Raw genomic sequence first — 18,103 nt, 5'->3', positions numbered from 1 at the left:
GTTTCTTCAGACTTGAGCCTTATGGTTTAAGCAGTGAGGATTTTCCACATTTTTTCCTATTTTCCATATTTTTCTTCCTCTACTTGTGGTCAACACTTAGCACCAGGACATTTGCCAAGGTGGAGAGGGCTGGGCGGGTGCCTATGCAGAGAAGTTTCTCATTCCATACCTCATCTGAAAACTGTTCCTCAAAACAAATGAGGCAGCACTGACACCAGGCAGCTCTCCGGTGCAGTTCCTGAGGCTGCTGACATGTCCGTGTTCTAGTACATAGCATGCAGACGTTGCTTTCTCTCTGAAGTCCATGGGCTGTTTGTATAGTACAACCAACCAGTAGGGGTTGCATCATCTGAAGGTGAGACAGAAGCTCAGTGGAAAAACAAAATAGCACAGTGTCCAGGGCTTGGTTTCAGTGAAAGAAGACCTGCACAAACTTGTGGGAACTTTTTCTTTACTGTTCTTTGGTTTCCTCATTGGCTAAAAACGAGTCTAGCAGTTCTCAGCCTTGTATCCAGAGCACTTTTTACATTGTAGTTGAAAAGGGCTATATCATTTTCTTGGTTTATTGCTTAGGCATGTGTGTGTCATTATAGTGCACTCCTTGAACACCATCTTTTGCAGAGAAGTCCTGAGACCTCTTGCCCATATTTTATTATTTAGGTGGCCAATGTGTGCCTGGCTGTAATACTGCAACTTGTTTCAGAAGTTGGCTCCTGAAAACTGGCATTTGAAGATGAGGACAGTCTATCAGACAGGGTCTCAAAAGAATTTAGACACACACCTCTGAGAATGGCTCTGAAGGATCTCAGGAAGGAGATTCAGGCTCGCTTTTACCTCAGTCCACCTCTCCATCACCGGAAAATCACAAGAAGCCAGAGGTAGGACCCATTGGCCTGTGGCTGGATCCTCGCCTGCCTTCTCCAGTGGTGTGAGCAGGGGAGGCTGCTCCAGTCCTGCCTCCCCAGCAGCATCTCCTAGCCGTAGCTGCTGGATAATGGACAGCAGCCCTAGGTTTTGCTGCGAGAACTTAATCTGCACTGTCGTCCCTCATTACTGCCACTCAGTGCTGTTGAGTCCAGCGATGAAAGGTCACAAGATGACATGAGAGAGGCCAGGCAGGGGGTGTACAAGAGGGCCTGGGCAAGCACTGGGAAATATGGAAAGGCTAAAAAGAGAACAGCCACCCAAATGATGCTCCCGACAGCCCCATGGGGATGGGACTGAAAGCAGCTGAGTTCACACTAAGTTTTCCTGAAGGTCACTTTGCAATATGGTAGCTGGGAGCTGGGCTGTCAGTGCCCATAAAGCCAGCTCTCCTCACAGGGCAGCGGTGGGGGAGGAAAGGAGGTTTGTTTAGAAGCATTAGCGTGCCCCTCCCCCAGCCCCATTAGTGGCCCTTATTAAACCAACACAGACAAAGAGCAAAGATGCCCTCGTTAATGGAGAGTCTCCGATAATTACTCTGCTCTGCCGCTTCTTTTGGGGCCTGAATGGCCTTTGAATAATGTTTCTCTTGCTGTGGTTGCAGACAATACCCTCGCAGACTGCTTTAAGCGGTGCCAATCCCATTAGCAGAAGAATAGCAGGGCTTTTTGGTTGTGTGGGTGTGTGTGCTTTCAGGCAGGATGGCGAGCTTGCAGTGGGAACGAGGGCTACAGGGCTATGAGGGCTACGTTTGCCCACTGCTTTGCTCTCCTCTTTTACCTGCCACTACGCGAGAAAGCAAAGCAGGAAGGTGCTTGGACAAAACTCCATTTCAGAAACAATCTCCCTATCTAGGCAATGTCTGAGCCAAGGCGCTTGAGAGGGCCATGTTGCCTCTTGCTGCAGGAACATAGAGGTGGGAATGTCTGCTCACCAAAAGGGAGAAGGACAGTGGTTTGCAGGAGGGAAGAGCTGGGAGGCAGAACCCCTGCAGGGATGAATAGTGTCTTGTCCAGCCTTAGCTTATGTTCCCTGGGCCCAGCTCCCCTCTCACAGCCACGCAAGACGCTGAAGGGGATGAAGGCCCAAAGGTTTCCAAAATCAGAATCAATCTATCTATGCTGCTTCCTTACGGTGTGCAGAAAAGAGGTGACAGTCATCCCTCTGCACCCACTTGATTACAGAGCATAAAAATGGCTATACCAGCCTATTTAGGGAGGGTTAATTCTTCTGGGCTGTACGCCCCAAGTAGGAAGCTAATTAGTGTGTTCACTAGGTAGCTATCAACCAAACTTATAGGAGTTGGAGTAACTCTACCTGAGCCCTTCTCTTTGATCTCTCTTTCCGCATGATAAGTGAAAATAGTGTATAGCTGAGCTGGCTGCGGTGTTTAATTTAATCATCTGATGATATTTATTTTCACAAACATGAACTCAAGGAACAATTATCGGAAAGGTTTCATCTTGTGCCGAACGTGCCAGTTAACGGCCTTTCTGTGAGGAAATAGCGTCTATGTAGGGAGTCAGTAATTAAAATGTGTGAAAAAAGGCCCCTTCTTCAGAGGCAGCGGAGAAAGACAGTGGGTCTAATGATCAGCTGGTGTGAACTGGCAAGTCTGTCTATGGCCACGATAAATGGGCATTGCTCCTTCCGCATAACACTAGCTGAGGATCTGCCCAAACAGTTCTGTGAGAATTTTCCAATTTAAGAGAAAGATATTTGGATTATTATCAAAAGGAGCCCAACTTTGGAATAGATGGTACAATGATCTGTTTTTTGGAAAGGGATTCTGCAGTACTTATGGGAGATGTTCAGATCTAAAGAAGAGCACTCAGTCCTGCAAGCCCTCACACAACGAAAGCAGCCAAGTTTGTTTTTATGTTCCCAGTGTTAACAGACAGGGCCATTTTCTCCCTCTTTTGTTATTGACTCTAGACGGACACAGCCTCAATCCAAAAGCTAAGAAAAAGCTGACATTGGAGACATTCAAGTGGAAGGAAGATGACTTTTGTCATGTGGACATACAGGGCACAGTTTGTTAACCTACAGGTGGCTCTGTGCACGGTGTTCAGTTCCAGACCATATGCAGATGGTTGATGGACAAGAGGGACAAAGCTGGAAGTCAAACTGTGTGGAAGGTCTGGTTGGATAGCCACCACCATGTCTTTAACCAGTATATCCTGGTTGAAACAGCTTGTAATTTCATGTTGGTGGAGGGCAGTATGCTTAAAACAATTGGAATTGCTAATCTGGAACTTATGTTCTTAAATATAACAGCAACAAACTTTATGAGGTTCATATTTCTTCAGAATTAAGGCAGTGGTCCTGTAGCTTTGAAGGATAAGGTTGGTCATTTGTTCTTTCCACTGGCATGCAAACTGCAGGAAGAGAAGTCTCCACCAAATTAAAGGAAGAAAACGTAGAGCCATCTGTTCTCAGAAAGACTCAATTGTTTTAAGCTGTGGTAGAGGAATATGTGATGGATCACAGATATGAAAATACCGCTTAGAAAGGGGAGGGAATATCCTCCTCCTGTCAATAAAATTGTGGCAATTGTTTATAAAGTACTTCTCAAATAGAATGGAAAATTAAAAGTCTTAACCCGAATTGTTCTCTAATGGCTGTGTGAGAAAGCCATGTCGCCATGTGTGAAACGCATGTTGCACTGCCTTTTGCCTAGGAAATGGAAACTGCTGCTCATCTCAGTGCCTTTGTAAAGGGCTTCCAGCAGATAAGAAGAAAGTTAGGAATATCTAGAACTGGGAAAAATGTTCCTTAGGTGGCCAAGAAGGATGAAATGAAGAGACTGATATGTGCTTCTCTCATTCTTGGGGGAAAATGCAGCATTTCCTGCAGATCGCTGCAGTGCATAAGACAAGTCTGCGATGAGGCGAGGGGCCTTGGTGCTGACCAGCCCCTGGAAAGTGTCCAGCAGGGCACGAAGCCCTGGCAGGGGGCACGTTTCCCATCTGCCACACAGAGACGTGCTTGGGATTGCCCCGTGCAGACCAGAGTGCCTCGAGGGGTCTGGCATATGGCCCCAAGGAACTCTGGTGGGAGGTACTTTGGCTGTAGCAGAGAGAGGGAGGCAGGAATAGTGCCCAAGTCCTGCATTGAATGCCTGAGACTTGGCTTGGCTGCTGACATTTAATGAGACTGTTTTGGGTTCAGGGCAGACAGTTACTGTCCTTCCAGATTTATAGCTGCCAGGCAGTCTGGGAATCGTCTATTCTGTACCTGTAAACAAACCTCCTGCAAGTGTTGCAAGCAAAGTCGGCTGCCCTTCCGCAGCCTGAAATCTCTTTTCCACTACAGGTGGAAAATGATATATGGGCCACTTTCCAGAAAATTACCTAAGTATGCTCGTAATGTTAAACACAGGCAATCCTGCGTTAACACAGCCGTGAAATCAGAACCAACAGAAGGCTGGATTTTTATACTTATTTTTGAGAGTGGCGCACGCAGCTTTGGCAAGGAGACAGAGGACTGAAGCAGCAGAATCCATGGCATGTGATGGGACCTCACCGCCCTTTGAGGGGTTATCGTGAATACTACTGAATTTGTAAGAATGAACAGAAGAATCTTTGACCGTTACTCAGCAAAGAAGCTGTTCATCTTTAAGAGCAGGACTTGAAATGTATGATGCTCTAGTAATATATTGTTTGTAAATGCCAGGATTAATTAATTTTCAGTCAGATATAAACTGGTATTTTTTTCATGCCAAAGGCTCTCATTCTGTCACTGAAATCAGATAACTCTTATGAACACAACTTTATGTAAATTGTGCCAGTCACGTTTTGCAGATTTTTGCACATTTTGCACATTTTTCATTTCACTAAATATTGGGGGGGAGTAAGGGAGAGAAGAAAAACTACTTATGGAAGATAACCTAACTCCTTCCTCTTACTGTGGAGCGTGAATCCTCTGTATGGACTCAGTTCAGCCGCAGATGTTAGTCCGATTACATTTGAGCACTACTCTTGTCTCCGTGCAGGGAAGCGCTGCTGACCCCGTGGGACACGCAGCCAGGGAGGCATCACAGCCCCGACGATTTCGAATGTGTCCGTGGCACTGCTCAGCATCAGTCTGGATACACCGGGCTTCGGCATCCAGGTACACCCCCAATGCAGGCGTCAGCGTGTCGCGCTGTGAGGCTGCCTCCGCACAGCGCGCTTCGGGCTGGGACCCCATGCTGCATGCCAAAGAAACACGGCGTTAAAAATCGTCTTGTGCTTTTCTGTCATTTTAGGCTAACGGGTCGAACCGGGTGGGGAGGGGGGGGGTCTCTTGGCGAGAGCCGTTTTGCAGCCACCCACCCGCCCGGCCGCGTTTGCGCGCTGCGGGGCGCCGCGGCGGGGCTGGGCTGGGCGTTTCGCGCGGGCGCTGCCGGGCCGCGGCCGGCCGGGCGGCGCAGGCAGGAACGCTGCTGCGGCGGGCGGCGTTTCCCGGCGCGGCCGGAAGGCTTAGCGCGGGCACGCGCGGCCGGCCGCTGTCAGCGGGCGGCCGAGGCGGCGCTGCGGGGCCTGCGCGCCGCCTCCCTCGGCGGCCGGGCCGGGGGCGAGCGAGGGGCGGCCCCTTCCGCGGCGCGGGGCAGAGCCGCTCTCCGGAAAGGCCAGGTAAATACCCCCCTCCGCTCATCTCCCCGCCGGGCCGGCCCGCGGCCTCCTCCCGCCGCCGGCAGCGCCCGGGGGGCCCCGGCCCCTGCGGCGGGCCCGGCCCCAGGCCGCGTAGCGCACATGCATGTCTGCGCCCACCGTCGTGATCTGTTTGCTGTTCTTGCGGCCCCGGTCCTCCAAAGATTTACAGACAAATCTAATTTTAGGCACTGTATAATCCAACTGAGTGACTATAGCAAGTCACAATACGTAGGACTAAGAAAGCCTGTGAGTCCTGGTAGGACTAATACCCAAACACTTAAAGCAACAGCAGTTTTCATCTTACCACTTGCAAGGGTTGTTTATCCTGTATCAAAAAACTACCTGAATTAAATCCCAGATTTAAAAAAATCAGCAATCTGAAATGCAAAGCAAGGGCACTGTGTAGTGGAGTGACAGATCTCGTTAGTCTAGAGTAGGTAGTTACATCGTTTCTGCAGAATCTTATCAGCTTGAGTTACGGTATGTTATATTCAGTTTAATCAGATGTTTTGCGGTTTCTTGTGGGCTTTTGCAAAGATCATTTATAATATAGTTCGATTTAGAAAACAGCTGAGACAAATGTTTGTGCTGGAGCAGTTACACGACTCTATAGCTGCACGTGGGGTTGTAACCAGCCTGCAGGGCTTCGCTAATTGTGGCGAGGCTGCCAGGACCTCAGGGTCTGGGTTGCTGTGGTCTTGGGCTGAAGTTCGGTGGCGTTTGGATCGTTGGTTTCTTTCCTTCCCTGCCTTCCCTCTCTTCCCACCCCAATAAATGTGACAAACCACTATGGCCCTGGCTATTTGAAAGACAAGAAAGAAGGCTTAGTTTGAGGCACAAAATGCGTTTGTTATTAAAGACTGTAGTTCCACTGATGTCATCATTTAACTACTAATAGTGGTGGAAAATTAAGGTCTTGCTGTAAAAAGGCTCTTACTGTCCAAGCTGAGCTCCTTGAGTACCGCTATTGGAAAGACGTGTCAGCTGGAGTCTCAGATCAGGGCCACTCAAATATCAGCATGCTGGACAGATCCAAACCTCAAGTCTGTTTTCCCATGGCCTTGCCAAGATCCTAGGGAAGTAATGTCTCCTCATTCCTGTGGGAGTTCCTGTGTTTCTTACCCTTCTGGCCTTTGGGGCAATGGCAACTGTTATTCCTAGTTATACGGGGTATACTGGGCTATTCTGCCAGAACTAGAGCCTGGTCATTGCTTCTGGCTTGGTGTGCTTCATTAAAACTTACCGTGCAGAACGAGGTAAAAATTAATTGTGCAGTCTGGCATGGGCATTAAAGGATTTAGTTATTACTATTTATACCAGCTACTGCTTCATCTGGAAAGGTCCCAAAGCATCTTACTGTCCCTGAGTCCTACTTAGAAGGAGAGAAATGTCTTCATCTGGCAGCCCCTCCCTTATACACGTCCTTCTTTGCTTAAATGCAGCCACCTCTGGGCAGCAGGAAAAGCACGTCGAGCAGAACATTGCTGCATACGACAGCTGAACAGCTCAGCAACCGTTTCAGCAGTCTATGTAAATGAGTGCTAGAGGAACAACGTCCAGAACCAAACAGGCCTTTCATTTCTTTTCAGGACTCATGGAGACAAACTGAAAATATTTTCATTAAAAAAAAAATTCAAGTTTTTAAGGCCTGCCTTTTCCTTGCAGCATAGAAAGCATGGAACAGGGAGATATTTGTAACATTTCAGTTTGCATTAAACAAAAATGTATGTTTAAAAAAAATTTTCTGTCAGTTGGTATATTCAAAGTTCTTCCACTTCCTAGCTGGAAACAAGCTGGTACATCACAACAAATATGATAAGAAGTATTCAACTGACTCATATTTCTTGTTGTTTCTGGAACGTCCAATTCAATCACTTCTCTCACACTCCTATCAGATACTATGTTCCCTGAGTCTCTCTGTACTCTCTGTGCTGAGCTTAGGAGGTAATAGGCCGTTCTGTTCTGCTGTCCTCTCACTATCTGTCTGCCTGGCGGAAGATGCAGGAGTTGTTGTAATCAAGGGCAGCGTGCAAAATGCAAGTTATATAATTTTAAACAAACGTATACTCACAAAGCAAACAAACACAAGAGTAGAAATCACTCAGCCTCCCTTGTTTGTTATATGGGACTTCAGGTGTGTTTAAGACCACACATCCGTGCCTGAGGCTGAAGCACTGCTCTGCTTCATTTGGTTTATCCTTGAGGATTTTGTGTCTGAAGTGTGGGCTTGGCGTGGTTGCATCCGATGACCTGTAGGTGCAGGGCTGGGACTCAGACTAGGCTCTATTTCCCTAGGCCTAAATTCCTCTCACTACTAAGTCAAAATCAGCCAACAGACAGTGTGGGCAAGGAGGTAGTTTGGATTTTAGTTTGATGTAATCCACGAGCAGCTGATGTACCCATGTGCTGATGTGTTTGGCTGGCCTGCAAGCTGGGCTGTTTATCACAGTTAGCTATGTCTGCTACTGACATTTTACTTTACTTTTTCTTCCTTTCCTTGCCAAAGGTCCTTGATCTTTTCCACAGTCCCAGTCCCGGTACTGAGATTTCACAGTTAATCAGCCACAGGAAGTGATACAACCGGTCATTACTTGTGGTGCTCTGCAGCCAAGAGGGAACGTGGCTCACGTGGCTGCAAGGCAAAGACATTGGTGTTAAAGATCTTGAGGGGGCTGTACAGCAGTCTGTCTTGGGAAGAGGAAAGCTTCTGTGATCCATCATCCTCCACTGCCCAGTGCTCCTCATCCTCTGTATCCACTTTGTTCAGGTGCAGCATGCTGTTGCGCACTCTTCAGCTTGGAGGTTGTTGCATTTTAATTATTGTTTCCAAAGTGCAGTTACAATTAAAAGCAGTGCGTACTGTAAGCAATACTTAGTATTCATCACTACGTGGTCATCACTGTGTGAGGTGTCTGTAGCTGTGATGTGTTAGCTTGCCATGTAGGGAGGATGCGTAGGGAGCCTCCTTGTTAAAGGCACTGGGCCAGGTCAGTGGCTGGGGTAAATCTGAGCTTTCACAGAATAAGATTCCTGTATCCTTGCTTAGTGTCTGCTTTCCCTGCTTTTCCTCCTCAGTTTCACCTCCTTGTTTGTTAATTTTGTCTTTTCCTGGCTTTTTTTCTGTAGCATGGAAGAGATTACTGCTGTCTTTTAGCTTCACTGGTAGGCACCAGTCACCAAGCTCATTGCAGCAGTTCCTGCTCTTCGCCTTTCCCTGGGTCTCTAGCAGAGAGAATGTAGGTGCTCTTCTTTACTGATAAATTTTGGCAGTCCCTTTTCATCCTCAAATGCAGGGGCGATGATAGCAAACAGGTGGGTTTGCAGCACAGAAATGGCTATACTTACATTCACAGTTCTCTTCTAGTGCCTGGCTCTACAGCTAAGCGTTACTGACCAGAAAGCCTCTTTCTCCAGCTCTTGTGAGCTTTTCCTGAATATTGTCAGTGGTTGTTTGGAGGAGTATCGGTCAGAAAGTACTTATTTTGGCATATTTTTAAAGTAAGAACTTTTGAAAATTTTAAGCAGGTATATTCTCAGTTGTGTAATAGCAGAGAGAGCTAGCCGGTGTATGCATGGGATCACTAGGAATTAAAATATTTTGAACCAGGACTGTTCTTTAGTTACATATAGATGGCATACAGTACAGCATGTCTAACTGGGAACCTTGTATGCTGAGTCTTCAACCCACAGCAGCTATAGCACTATGCTTCCTGTACTGATAAAGGAAAGAGGGCTTTTGGCTAGGAGGGAGACCTAGATGCTATCATGCTTTGAAAGAGCTCAGGGTCAGAAAAAGGCTGAGAATGTTTGCTGAGTAGGCCTTGCTATCCTGTAAGTAGATAAAACATCATCTGCTGTCCAGCTACAGCAGAGGGATGCTGGAAAGATGGCATGGCACAATAGCTTGTATTTTGCTGCCGCTTTCCGTTCTTTTTGCAAGACGTCTGTGCCAGGAATGCATCAAAGTGTGTAGATGGCGGTAAAGGCTTGGTGTGTGACAGTCAGCCACCCATGCATCCTCATCCCCTCTTCTACTCATTCAAATGTACCCCCCTGACAAATGTAGCTCAACTTCTTAACTGAGAGGTAGCTCCTAAGTCTTCAGCTTCACAACTTTCTCAGGGATTCTGCATAGCAGAGCCGGGACTGTATTGACCTAAATGCATCTCATTCAGATTCCGGGCAACGCTTGGCTGACGTGACCCACAGAGCTAGCCAGAAATCTTTGAGCAGCAAAACCCATAGAGTGTGCTGAGAAAGGTCTGCATTGATTTTTCAAGGTGCAACTCAAATACGTTCAGGTTGCAGGTGGAGGTTGCTCAGAGACTGACTCACAGAAAAGCCCATCAGAATTAGCTACACCAGCCCAGTGGTTTGTGTTCAAGGAGGCCATACGTCCATCTTTTCCTCAGATTGCCTGTTACTTAGACCAGGCTTGTCATAGCCCATAGGCTGGACTGTAGTGGTCCAGGCTTGCAGCATGCCAGAAATAAAGGCCTCTGTGGCTGCTTGCCTTTGTTCTGTTACCAAATTGCAGCTTTGCTCTTTCAGGGAGACAGGAGCCAGAGTTTGAAGGCTGTGGCCTCCTCATTTTCTACTGTCCAAGTGTCAACAAGAGTCTGCCTCTCTCTTGGAGAATAGCATGGGTGTTCAGTGCCTCTCAAGGAATTTGCTTGTGTGGTTTTGTTGGGGGGGTGACACACTATGGGCTGTTTTCTTGCCATATGAGGTGCAGCACTGTGGAAGGTTTGTTTGCAGGGGCAGTTCAGCAATGGGTTTTGTAGTTACTGTCTCTTGTCTCCACCCGCAGGATCTCAGCAAACTGTGGCAGATTGCCTGGCACGAATCACCCTCGCAGCAGCTTTATCATTTTTTACTTTAGAGATACGAGAACTAAAAACTTGGGTCTTTTTCTGAGCTTCTGACCTAATCCTAGGGAGCCTGGGCAAAGTTTTACAGTGCTTAGTTTAATTTTGTTTGGTTAAAACAGCTCGAGTCTGCCCTGGAGAAGAGGAGCTGTGTAAAGCTGTCACAATACAATATTTCACTTTTTAAAATCTTTAGCCCCTCAGGAATCCTTTGGTAATGTAAGGTTTTGTCTGTGGCCGCTGCTGTGCACTCCTTTGCCATTAAAATGAAGAATATGGGACAGAAAGGATGTCTCCATTTTTTCTGTCAGCGTAGAGTTTCTGCCCTCAGCTGCTATGAGTTTTGAGATGGGCAGAGCTGGATCTCACAGTAGTGATGGAGGATGTTCCAGTGTCCAGGGGCTCCAGGAGGCTGAGAAGGGGCCTGGGGAAGCTGAGGCACCACTGCTTTCTATTCACATGTAGGTTCTTTTTAAAACTCCTCCTGTGGTCCTGAAATCAAATTCCCCGAAAAGTCCAAACCTCCCGAGTCTTTGAGCCTAAGAATTGTTAGGAATTGGTGAGACTTGGGGTCTTCTAACAGTATTACTCCACTTTTTGGTATCTTGTGCTGGCTGGCAGCTCCTTTAATTTATGCACGTCCTCCTGAACACGTTGGTGTCAACATCAGTGCTTGTTCCTCTCTAACTCTCTCTCCAAATACAAGAAAAAAGGGAAAACCCCCGTTTTCATTATTTTACATGCCTCTATCACCTGTTCTCTGAAGAGGCAATTCTGTGAGCACTGAAACCGAGAATATTTCTTATTAAGTTATCTCAGATGCCTCCTATCCCTCTTTCCCCCTCTGCTTCCCACAATGTTTTCAGATCCCTGCAACACTAACCGCTTATGCTGTGGCTGATTTGGAGAGACTTTGATGCTGGCATTGGCCTGGTGGCTTCTGCTTTTTGGAAAGAGTAAGGGACTGTGTCCTAACTGCCCCTCTCTCAGCAGGAGTGTGAGTTTGGGCCTCTTTCCTGTCCAATGCTCAGTAATAGTGCAAAAACTGCATTTTTACAGATGCTACTGCTCTGTCGCAGCTGATTGAAATTAGCCGTCAGATTCAAAAGAAAGAGGGAGAGAGAATAGCTGGTAGATAGGCAGGACGGTGGCACAAACCCTGTTTACTTAGGAAACCAAACTGAAAGATGCTTCTTTTGTATATATTTTTTGTGTGGATTGCTGAACTAATGCATCTCACTGGTTCCTAAACACCTCCTGGTTCTAGCTTACTTTCTTTTTAGAGCTAGAGTGAACAGTCCTGAACACAATGTATAAGCTTAGGGTGCACAGCTGATGCCTATTATGGTACTATCTGTCACCTGCAAGATTTCTTTCCACCCTTGCCTGCTCCATGCTTTTTAATTATTGCAGTGTTATGCCCAGGTATTTTCCCTGTCACATGGGAATCCAGAAGAGCATGTCAGGAAGTTAAATGATCTCTTCCAGTGTACATTCCTTTCTCTGTGTCATCCCTGATTTTTCGCTGCTGTCAGATTGCTGTGTCACCTAAGTAAGCCACAGGGGCTTCTCTAGGTGTTGCTTAATCTTGACTAAGTTGAGCTTCTCTCTCTCACATGGCATGACCAGCAATCCTTGCTCTTTTCCTCAGCCATATGAGTAATGTGACCATTATAAACTCGTGGCAGTAAAGACTTTACTCATGTTGTAAGTGCTCATTAATTATCTGACTTCTGCATGTGCGTGGATGAAAGCTGTGCCTGTGCTAGATACACATACTGAAATATGTGTTTTTCAGCTGCTGCAAGTTCTGTGTCAAGCTGTTTTTGCTAAGTACAATGCACCATGTTCCTTCACTTTTTTTCAGTAAGATTAGTTCCCAGGGGCCTGGATGAGCTATTAGGTTGTCTGCTTCCCATAACAAAGCCCTGCTTTCAGTTAGCCCTAGCTTTGGCAAACTTGAATAGCTTAGACTGAAGCTTTTCTCCTCCTCTCCTATTTACTACCTTAGGTGGAATTTCTTGGGAAAATTTCATACTTTTCCAGGAACCATAAAGCAGTACACTTTATTGTTCATCCTATCCTATTCTTTGTCTTTTCCCCCCTCCTTCATTTGTAGGAGGGATTGATTACCACTGCTTTTCCTCCTGGATGAGACTCTGATGGAGCTGTTCTCTTTCACATCAAAATTTGCTTTAATTTGGCACCAAATCAGTACAGAAGTTAATGATTTTTTTGTTTGTTTGTTTATGTTGAATGCCACTGTCAGAAAATGCCAAGTTGTGTTTATGGAGAATATGTAATTGCAGAATCCCAGCACTAGTGGGAACATACTGCACGGTTGGCACAGTGCTTCCTTTATGTAAGGAGGTCCTTGGCTGTGTAGGAGGGGATGAGCCCCCACCACTGAGGTCATCTTTCACACATTTGTTGAGCAGGGCAGAGGAGGTTGGAAGGTAGCAGTGTTGCAATTTGTGAACCATGTGATGCAGGGGCCTGTCATCTTCCCATGACCTTGTGATTCAGCATCTTATTGGACATGAAATCGTTTTGTAGTTCTGCAAGACCACAATTGTCTACGTAACACCGGTTAGACCCAGTATCACAGGATCTAGGAAACCTGCAGGTGCATGAAGCGTAGCCTCCAGCATTCAAAAATGAACCTGCTAAATGTAAGTGTGGATTTTCTCCCCTTTCCTTCCACCTTTTCTAATGATTTAAAATAAAGAACACAGCAACCTTTCATTCTCTACTACTCAAATTCTTCCTCTGAAATGTTTCAGTGGCGTATCACAAGCCCCTCTGGAATGGTTGCTGCTCCAGTGGCTGTGTGGGAGCAAGGCTGTGTTCTCTGCCAGCCTCTGTGAAGTGGCATCTTTGTATGGGCTAGCCTGTAGCTCTTGCTGTTTGGTGTACGATCAAGTCAGTGCTCTTTTTATTCAAGTGAATGCCTGTTGCAATTTTGCAACTTTGAAATACTATGCTTGCTTTAAAGACAGAATAAGTGGGTATGTTGCATGACATCCTGTCCCTTACCCTGTCTTCATTCAGTCTTTACCGTGTGCGTGTGTCCTGCTCACCTGCATGTTCCAGGCAAAAGCTGTCTAAATGCAGGCCCCAGCAGGGCCCAGGAAAGGTCTTGTCTTGTGTTCCAGGTGCCAGGAACTGAAAGCACTTTGTTTACAGTTGTTCCATGGTAAGCCATTGTGTTAGTATTTTAAAAGATGAAATTTGAGGCAGAGCATGGCCTGTTAGCAGCAGCTGCTGCTTTTCCTCCAGAGATGCTGCATTTTAGTGTTGGAAATGGGAAAGGAGGCTAAATCCTGGCTTTATTGGAGCTCCCAAGCTCTGAAGTACCGGGGAGCAGAATGCTATTTTGAGGACGCTGGCAGGAGCGAGCTTCAAGAGTGAACTCCATGCTGCATTAAGCTAACAATGTGGATATGCCCGGAACAACTTAATTTCCCATTGCCATCAACCCATACTGTCCTGATGTGAAACCACTGCACATCTTTTTTTCGCTCAGCCCTCTGGTCATGGATCTGGCTTTACCTTTGCTCTCTTACTCTACGTTTTCCTGTTGAAGCTGATCCTTGTCCTGGTTCCTTATGAGACTAGCGGAGTGAATCCTTACAAACAGATAAGGGGAGAGAGAGCCCAGTGTGAAGGCTCAAAGTTTCCATAGTTATGTATGTGACTGTTTATTGCCTATTCAAATAATTTAATTGGAAAACGTTTTACAAACATCATGATCTGGACAGCTGATCCATTATGAGGGAGGGTGAGGTGCTGCTTCAAACATAAGCATGTCATGGCTGCAGAGGCAGGGATGGGGGAAGCCAGTGGGTGGTGGCAGAGGGGTGGTTTGTGCTACAGGGTTCTGTGCCCCCTTCTCGGGGTGGTGGGGGCATTGGCCTCCTTCCTCCCTTTGGCTTGTAGTAGGAAAGAGTGCCTCTTCACACACCTTAGGTGATGCAAATTCCTCAGGAGCAAGGCAAATGGACTGTTCCGAATTAAAAGAAAGGATGTATGAAAATATTTTGTGTGTTTCATGCTGCTTAATTGATGTTTTTTCCTGCTAAGCATAAATCTGTATGGGTCCTGGTAGCACTTTAGCAGCACTCACACGCTAATGAGCTGCTAATTAATCAGCCCTGCCCAGGCTAATTAGTTCCATTAAGAGTATATTAATCTAGGTAGAGCACTGAGCTAATGCAGCGTTGCTGCTTGGGCTAATGTGGTCGAAACTGGGACATAGATCTCTATGACTTTGGGTTGTGCTGTGCGTACAGGCTATAGGTGCTGCGATTTCTTCTACCGACAGTAAGACCTGTTCTCTAGCTAGCACAAATGACCAGTCTCCAGGTCCCAAGAGTTTGCACACGTGACTGTTTTCTCCAGTTTAAACACGCCTACCCTGCACTTCTCTGCAGTGTGGTAGAGCTGTGGGTGGAGCTTCAGGTCAGAGGGGACAGGGAGCAGCAGGCCTGGTAAGACAGCAGTTGGCAATGAGACACCCCCTTATTGCACTGCAAGGAGTACGAACCCCCATCCTTCCTCCTCACAGGATTGAGCTCCGGTGGGTCAGTACAGCTCTGCAATGGTTTTAGCCTGAAAGCCTTTCTCTACCTCTCTGCTTTCCACAGTGAGTCAGCTGCTTGGAAGTAAAGATCTGAAGTTTCTGACAGTTCTGGGTATGGTATATCTTGTTTTGCTGGTAGGATGTGTCCTCCATCTGGGACTTTGGTTATCATACTATATCACATAGGTACCCAGCGATATTCTAGAGAGAAACCCCGTGTGAAGTGCTCTGCAGCATCCTGTTAGCACTGATTCATTTGGCAAATATCACAGTCCTGTTTATGCAGATAGGTAGCAAAGTAGCTGCTGCAAAACTCACGTCAGTCTCCTAAACATGGGAATGCAAGCAGTCGATGAGGAAAAATACTCTTAAGCTATTCAAGGCTGGTTGGCTTCTTTAGCTGACCCTTATTTTTCAATTTTTTCTTACAGCCTCTTGGGAGCATGTACCAAGCATTCCCTAGGTGGCTGCATTTGCAGTGTTGATCAATACCACCTTTCAGTGCAGCTCTCCAAAGCTTATTTTGGCTAATAAATGGTATCACTGTGGTTCCCCCTTTTCTAGTGCTCCACCCTTCTTTCCTCAGCCTCCAAATCAAGATGTAATAATCCACAAATTTCACATACAGTGAATAGCACAGACCCCGAAGGGGATACTTTATACACTGATGTTGGCGCCAAATGAAAGAGAAAGTAAAATCAAGGAGCTAGGCCTATGGGAAGAGTTAAGTGTTTCAACAGCCTTCCGTGGGAAAAGGCCCTTATTAAAATGATGTTTTGCTCTGCTTTACAGGCACTCTTCATCTCTGTAAGTTTATTCCACAGAGTATCTGAGTCACACTCAACTATAACCAACTGGATCGGTGGATGTTAAGTCTCACATCTGAAGACGAGGGTTGATTTGGTTCCTTTCTGTCACTAAGGATTTTGACTGGTGAATGTGTTTGTCTCCCCACCTCTAAGTTAATGGAGTGGCATGGGCAGATGTGAAGCAGCTCTTAGCCTGGATATTCATGCAATATCTTCTTAGCTCATCACGACACCTTGGCGCCGCTGGCAGCACAGGATATGGAGGCTCTCGAAGTTGATGATATTAGCCCTGCCTTGGAAGTGACTGAAGACTTTTTCAATAGTTTTGATACTAAGCTTGATAAGATCGTGCAGCCCTCGGAGGTCTATGGTGTACAGGAGGTCCCTGAGCTGGTTGAGCACAAGGTATTTGATCAGATAACAGAGAGCAGGAACCTAAGGAACGTCACCTCCTTAGCCAAAACTAGCCTCATCTGGGACCGCTGCAAAAATGGCCTCTTGGAAACCAAAGCCCAGACAGCATTCCCTGCCAAAGAACAGCTTGTGGTGCAGAGGGGAAGAGCTGCCAACAACCTTGCTTGGGTAGGGGAAGGGGAGACCTCAGCTTTTAACATCTTCAGTATCTGTCAACGGAGGAGAGACAGGCCTCGCTCTGTGAACGACATCCTGGTGCAGAATGAGGAAGCCTCCACTTTCAAGCCAGGACACAACAGGTCCCGCTCTGATATAAGCTGTGTGGACTGGGGAGTGGTCTTCACAGGCACTGCTCTGCAGCAGCCGCCTCTGCCTGCTCAGGACAATAACCGTGCTCTGCTCTCTTACCTGGCATTAACTAAGGGAGAGGACATCCAAGGAAACACAGGTGCGTATGGATGCTTTATTGTTTCTATTGATGTGAGGGCTTTCCTGTTTGTTAATATTTATCTTGAAAGAGGAGCTGTTTGTTTCAAAGAAAAAAAATCCAGCTTTGAGCTAGTTCTTTAGATGATGGAAATCAGCATGGCTCTGTTATCGTCAGTATAGCTTTTTCTATTTGCATGGCTAAGGATCTATTTTTAAAACAATTCAGACTTCTGTTCCTTTCACAGTTTGAGCACCTACATTAGTTTTACTTTTTGCCCCTACTTCGTTCAGTTTAACTCAGGTAAAAAACATTTATGTTTATTATATATTTCTGATCATTTCTTTACCTGATTTTCCTAAACTAAAAAATCTTTCAATGGCAAACTATTTGGAGAATGGCAAATCCAAACAAAGGCAGCTATTAAATAGAGGGTATACAAAGCTTTACTGCAAGGCCTGAAATCTCTGCTCTTATTTCTTTAAGAAATGCTGGCTATTCAGTTCATAAACAATTAGCAAAAGCTCAACCATGCTTTTTGTGCTTGTCAATATTAATGCATCTCTGCCAGCTTTGTATGGGATACAGGAAGTCTTGTTATCAGATTGACACAGGCGTCTCCAGTGAGCCATGTGAAGTAGTGTTTCAGCAAACGATACTTTTTCCTTTTCCTTTCCCAAGCAGCCCACTAGAAGAGATTCTGCTCAGGGCTTTGGAAATGCTGAACTGGTGTCTCCCTCTCTATGATTTATTTTGTAGATGCCAGAAGTGAACTGGACACTTAAGGAAAAGAAAAACAGTTCGTGCCACAAAGATTTTATAATCTAAATAAAGGCATGGTTTAATAAAGGAATTTCAAAAAAACAAAGGGTTGAGAAAGCCTATATGTGTGGTAGAATGACACCAGTTATAAATAACTAGGCTGTTCAGAGTTAAAACAAGCCTTTTAGGATGGATTTTCCAAATAAGTCAGCAGTTTTGGGGCCTGAAAAGTAGGTGCCTAAATGATAGTGTTTTAAAATATATGTATATACATACACACATGCCCAAATCTGACCCATAGATTACTGTGTTTTGTTGTGACATAGTTGCTGTATCCCGAGGCAAGGTGCTCTTGGTTTACAAAGGCAATATACCTACTGTTATTTTTCTTCAGGGATATATTTTTCTTCCTGTAGGCTAGATGTTCGGTTCTGCTGCCATCCTTCCTGCGGAAGGCACCTGCAGGCCTAGAGACAGAGCTGTCGGATTCTGTCAGCTGTAATCGTGTCTGGGCATTTAAAGGGTTAAACTTAGGACATGATACATGTATGTACCCACAGAAACTCTAACAAAATCTACCATCACACAGGTCAATACATGTACTCTGATTGTGTTTGAAGCTTAATCTTTTTGACCCGATTTCCCCACCCCGTCTTCCAAAAAACAAAAAAAAAAAAAGA

The 18,103-nt window shown here is 46.0% G+C and overlaps 1 protein-coding gene across 4 annotated transcripts in view; it reads left to right on the top strand.

Moving 5' to 3' along the window:
* Positions 1–5,421: 5,421 nt before the first annotated feature.
* The window catches only part of PLEKHM3 (pleckstrin homology domain containing M3), a 100,459-nt gene continuing 87,777 nt past the window's right edge, over positions 5,422–18,103 (top strand). For all 4 annotated transcript variants that reach the window (XR_011141819.1, XR_011141820.1, XM_068948096.1 and 1 more), the window contains exons 1-2: positions 5,422–5,540; positions 15,804–16,682. Coding sequence is in view for 2 of the 4 variants with exons in the window: in XM_068948096.1 (XP_068804197.1) it covers positions 16,079–16,682 (604 nt within the window). In the remaining 2 variants the exon portion in view is untranslated. The remainder of the gene's footprint in view (positions 5,541–15,803; positions 16,683–18,103) is intronic.

Source organism: Struthio camelus, chromosome 6 (genome assembly GCF_040807025.1).
Source record: "Struthio camelus isolate bStrCam1 chromosome 6, bStrCam1.hap1, whole genome shotgun sequence".
Lineage (NCBI taxonomy): Eukaryota > Metazoa > Chordata > Aves > Struthioniformes > Struthionidae > Struthio > Struthio camelus.
The sequence above is the reverse complement of the archived record's forward strand: the minus strand, read 5'-3'. Positions and strand labels throughout refer to the sequence as shown.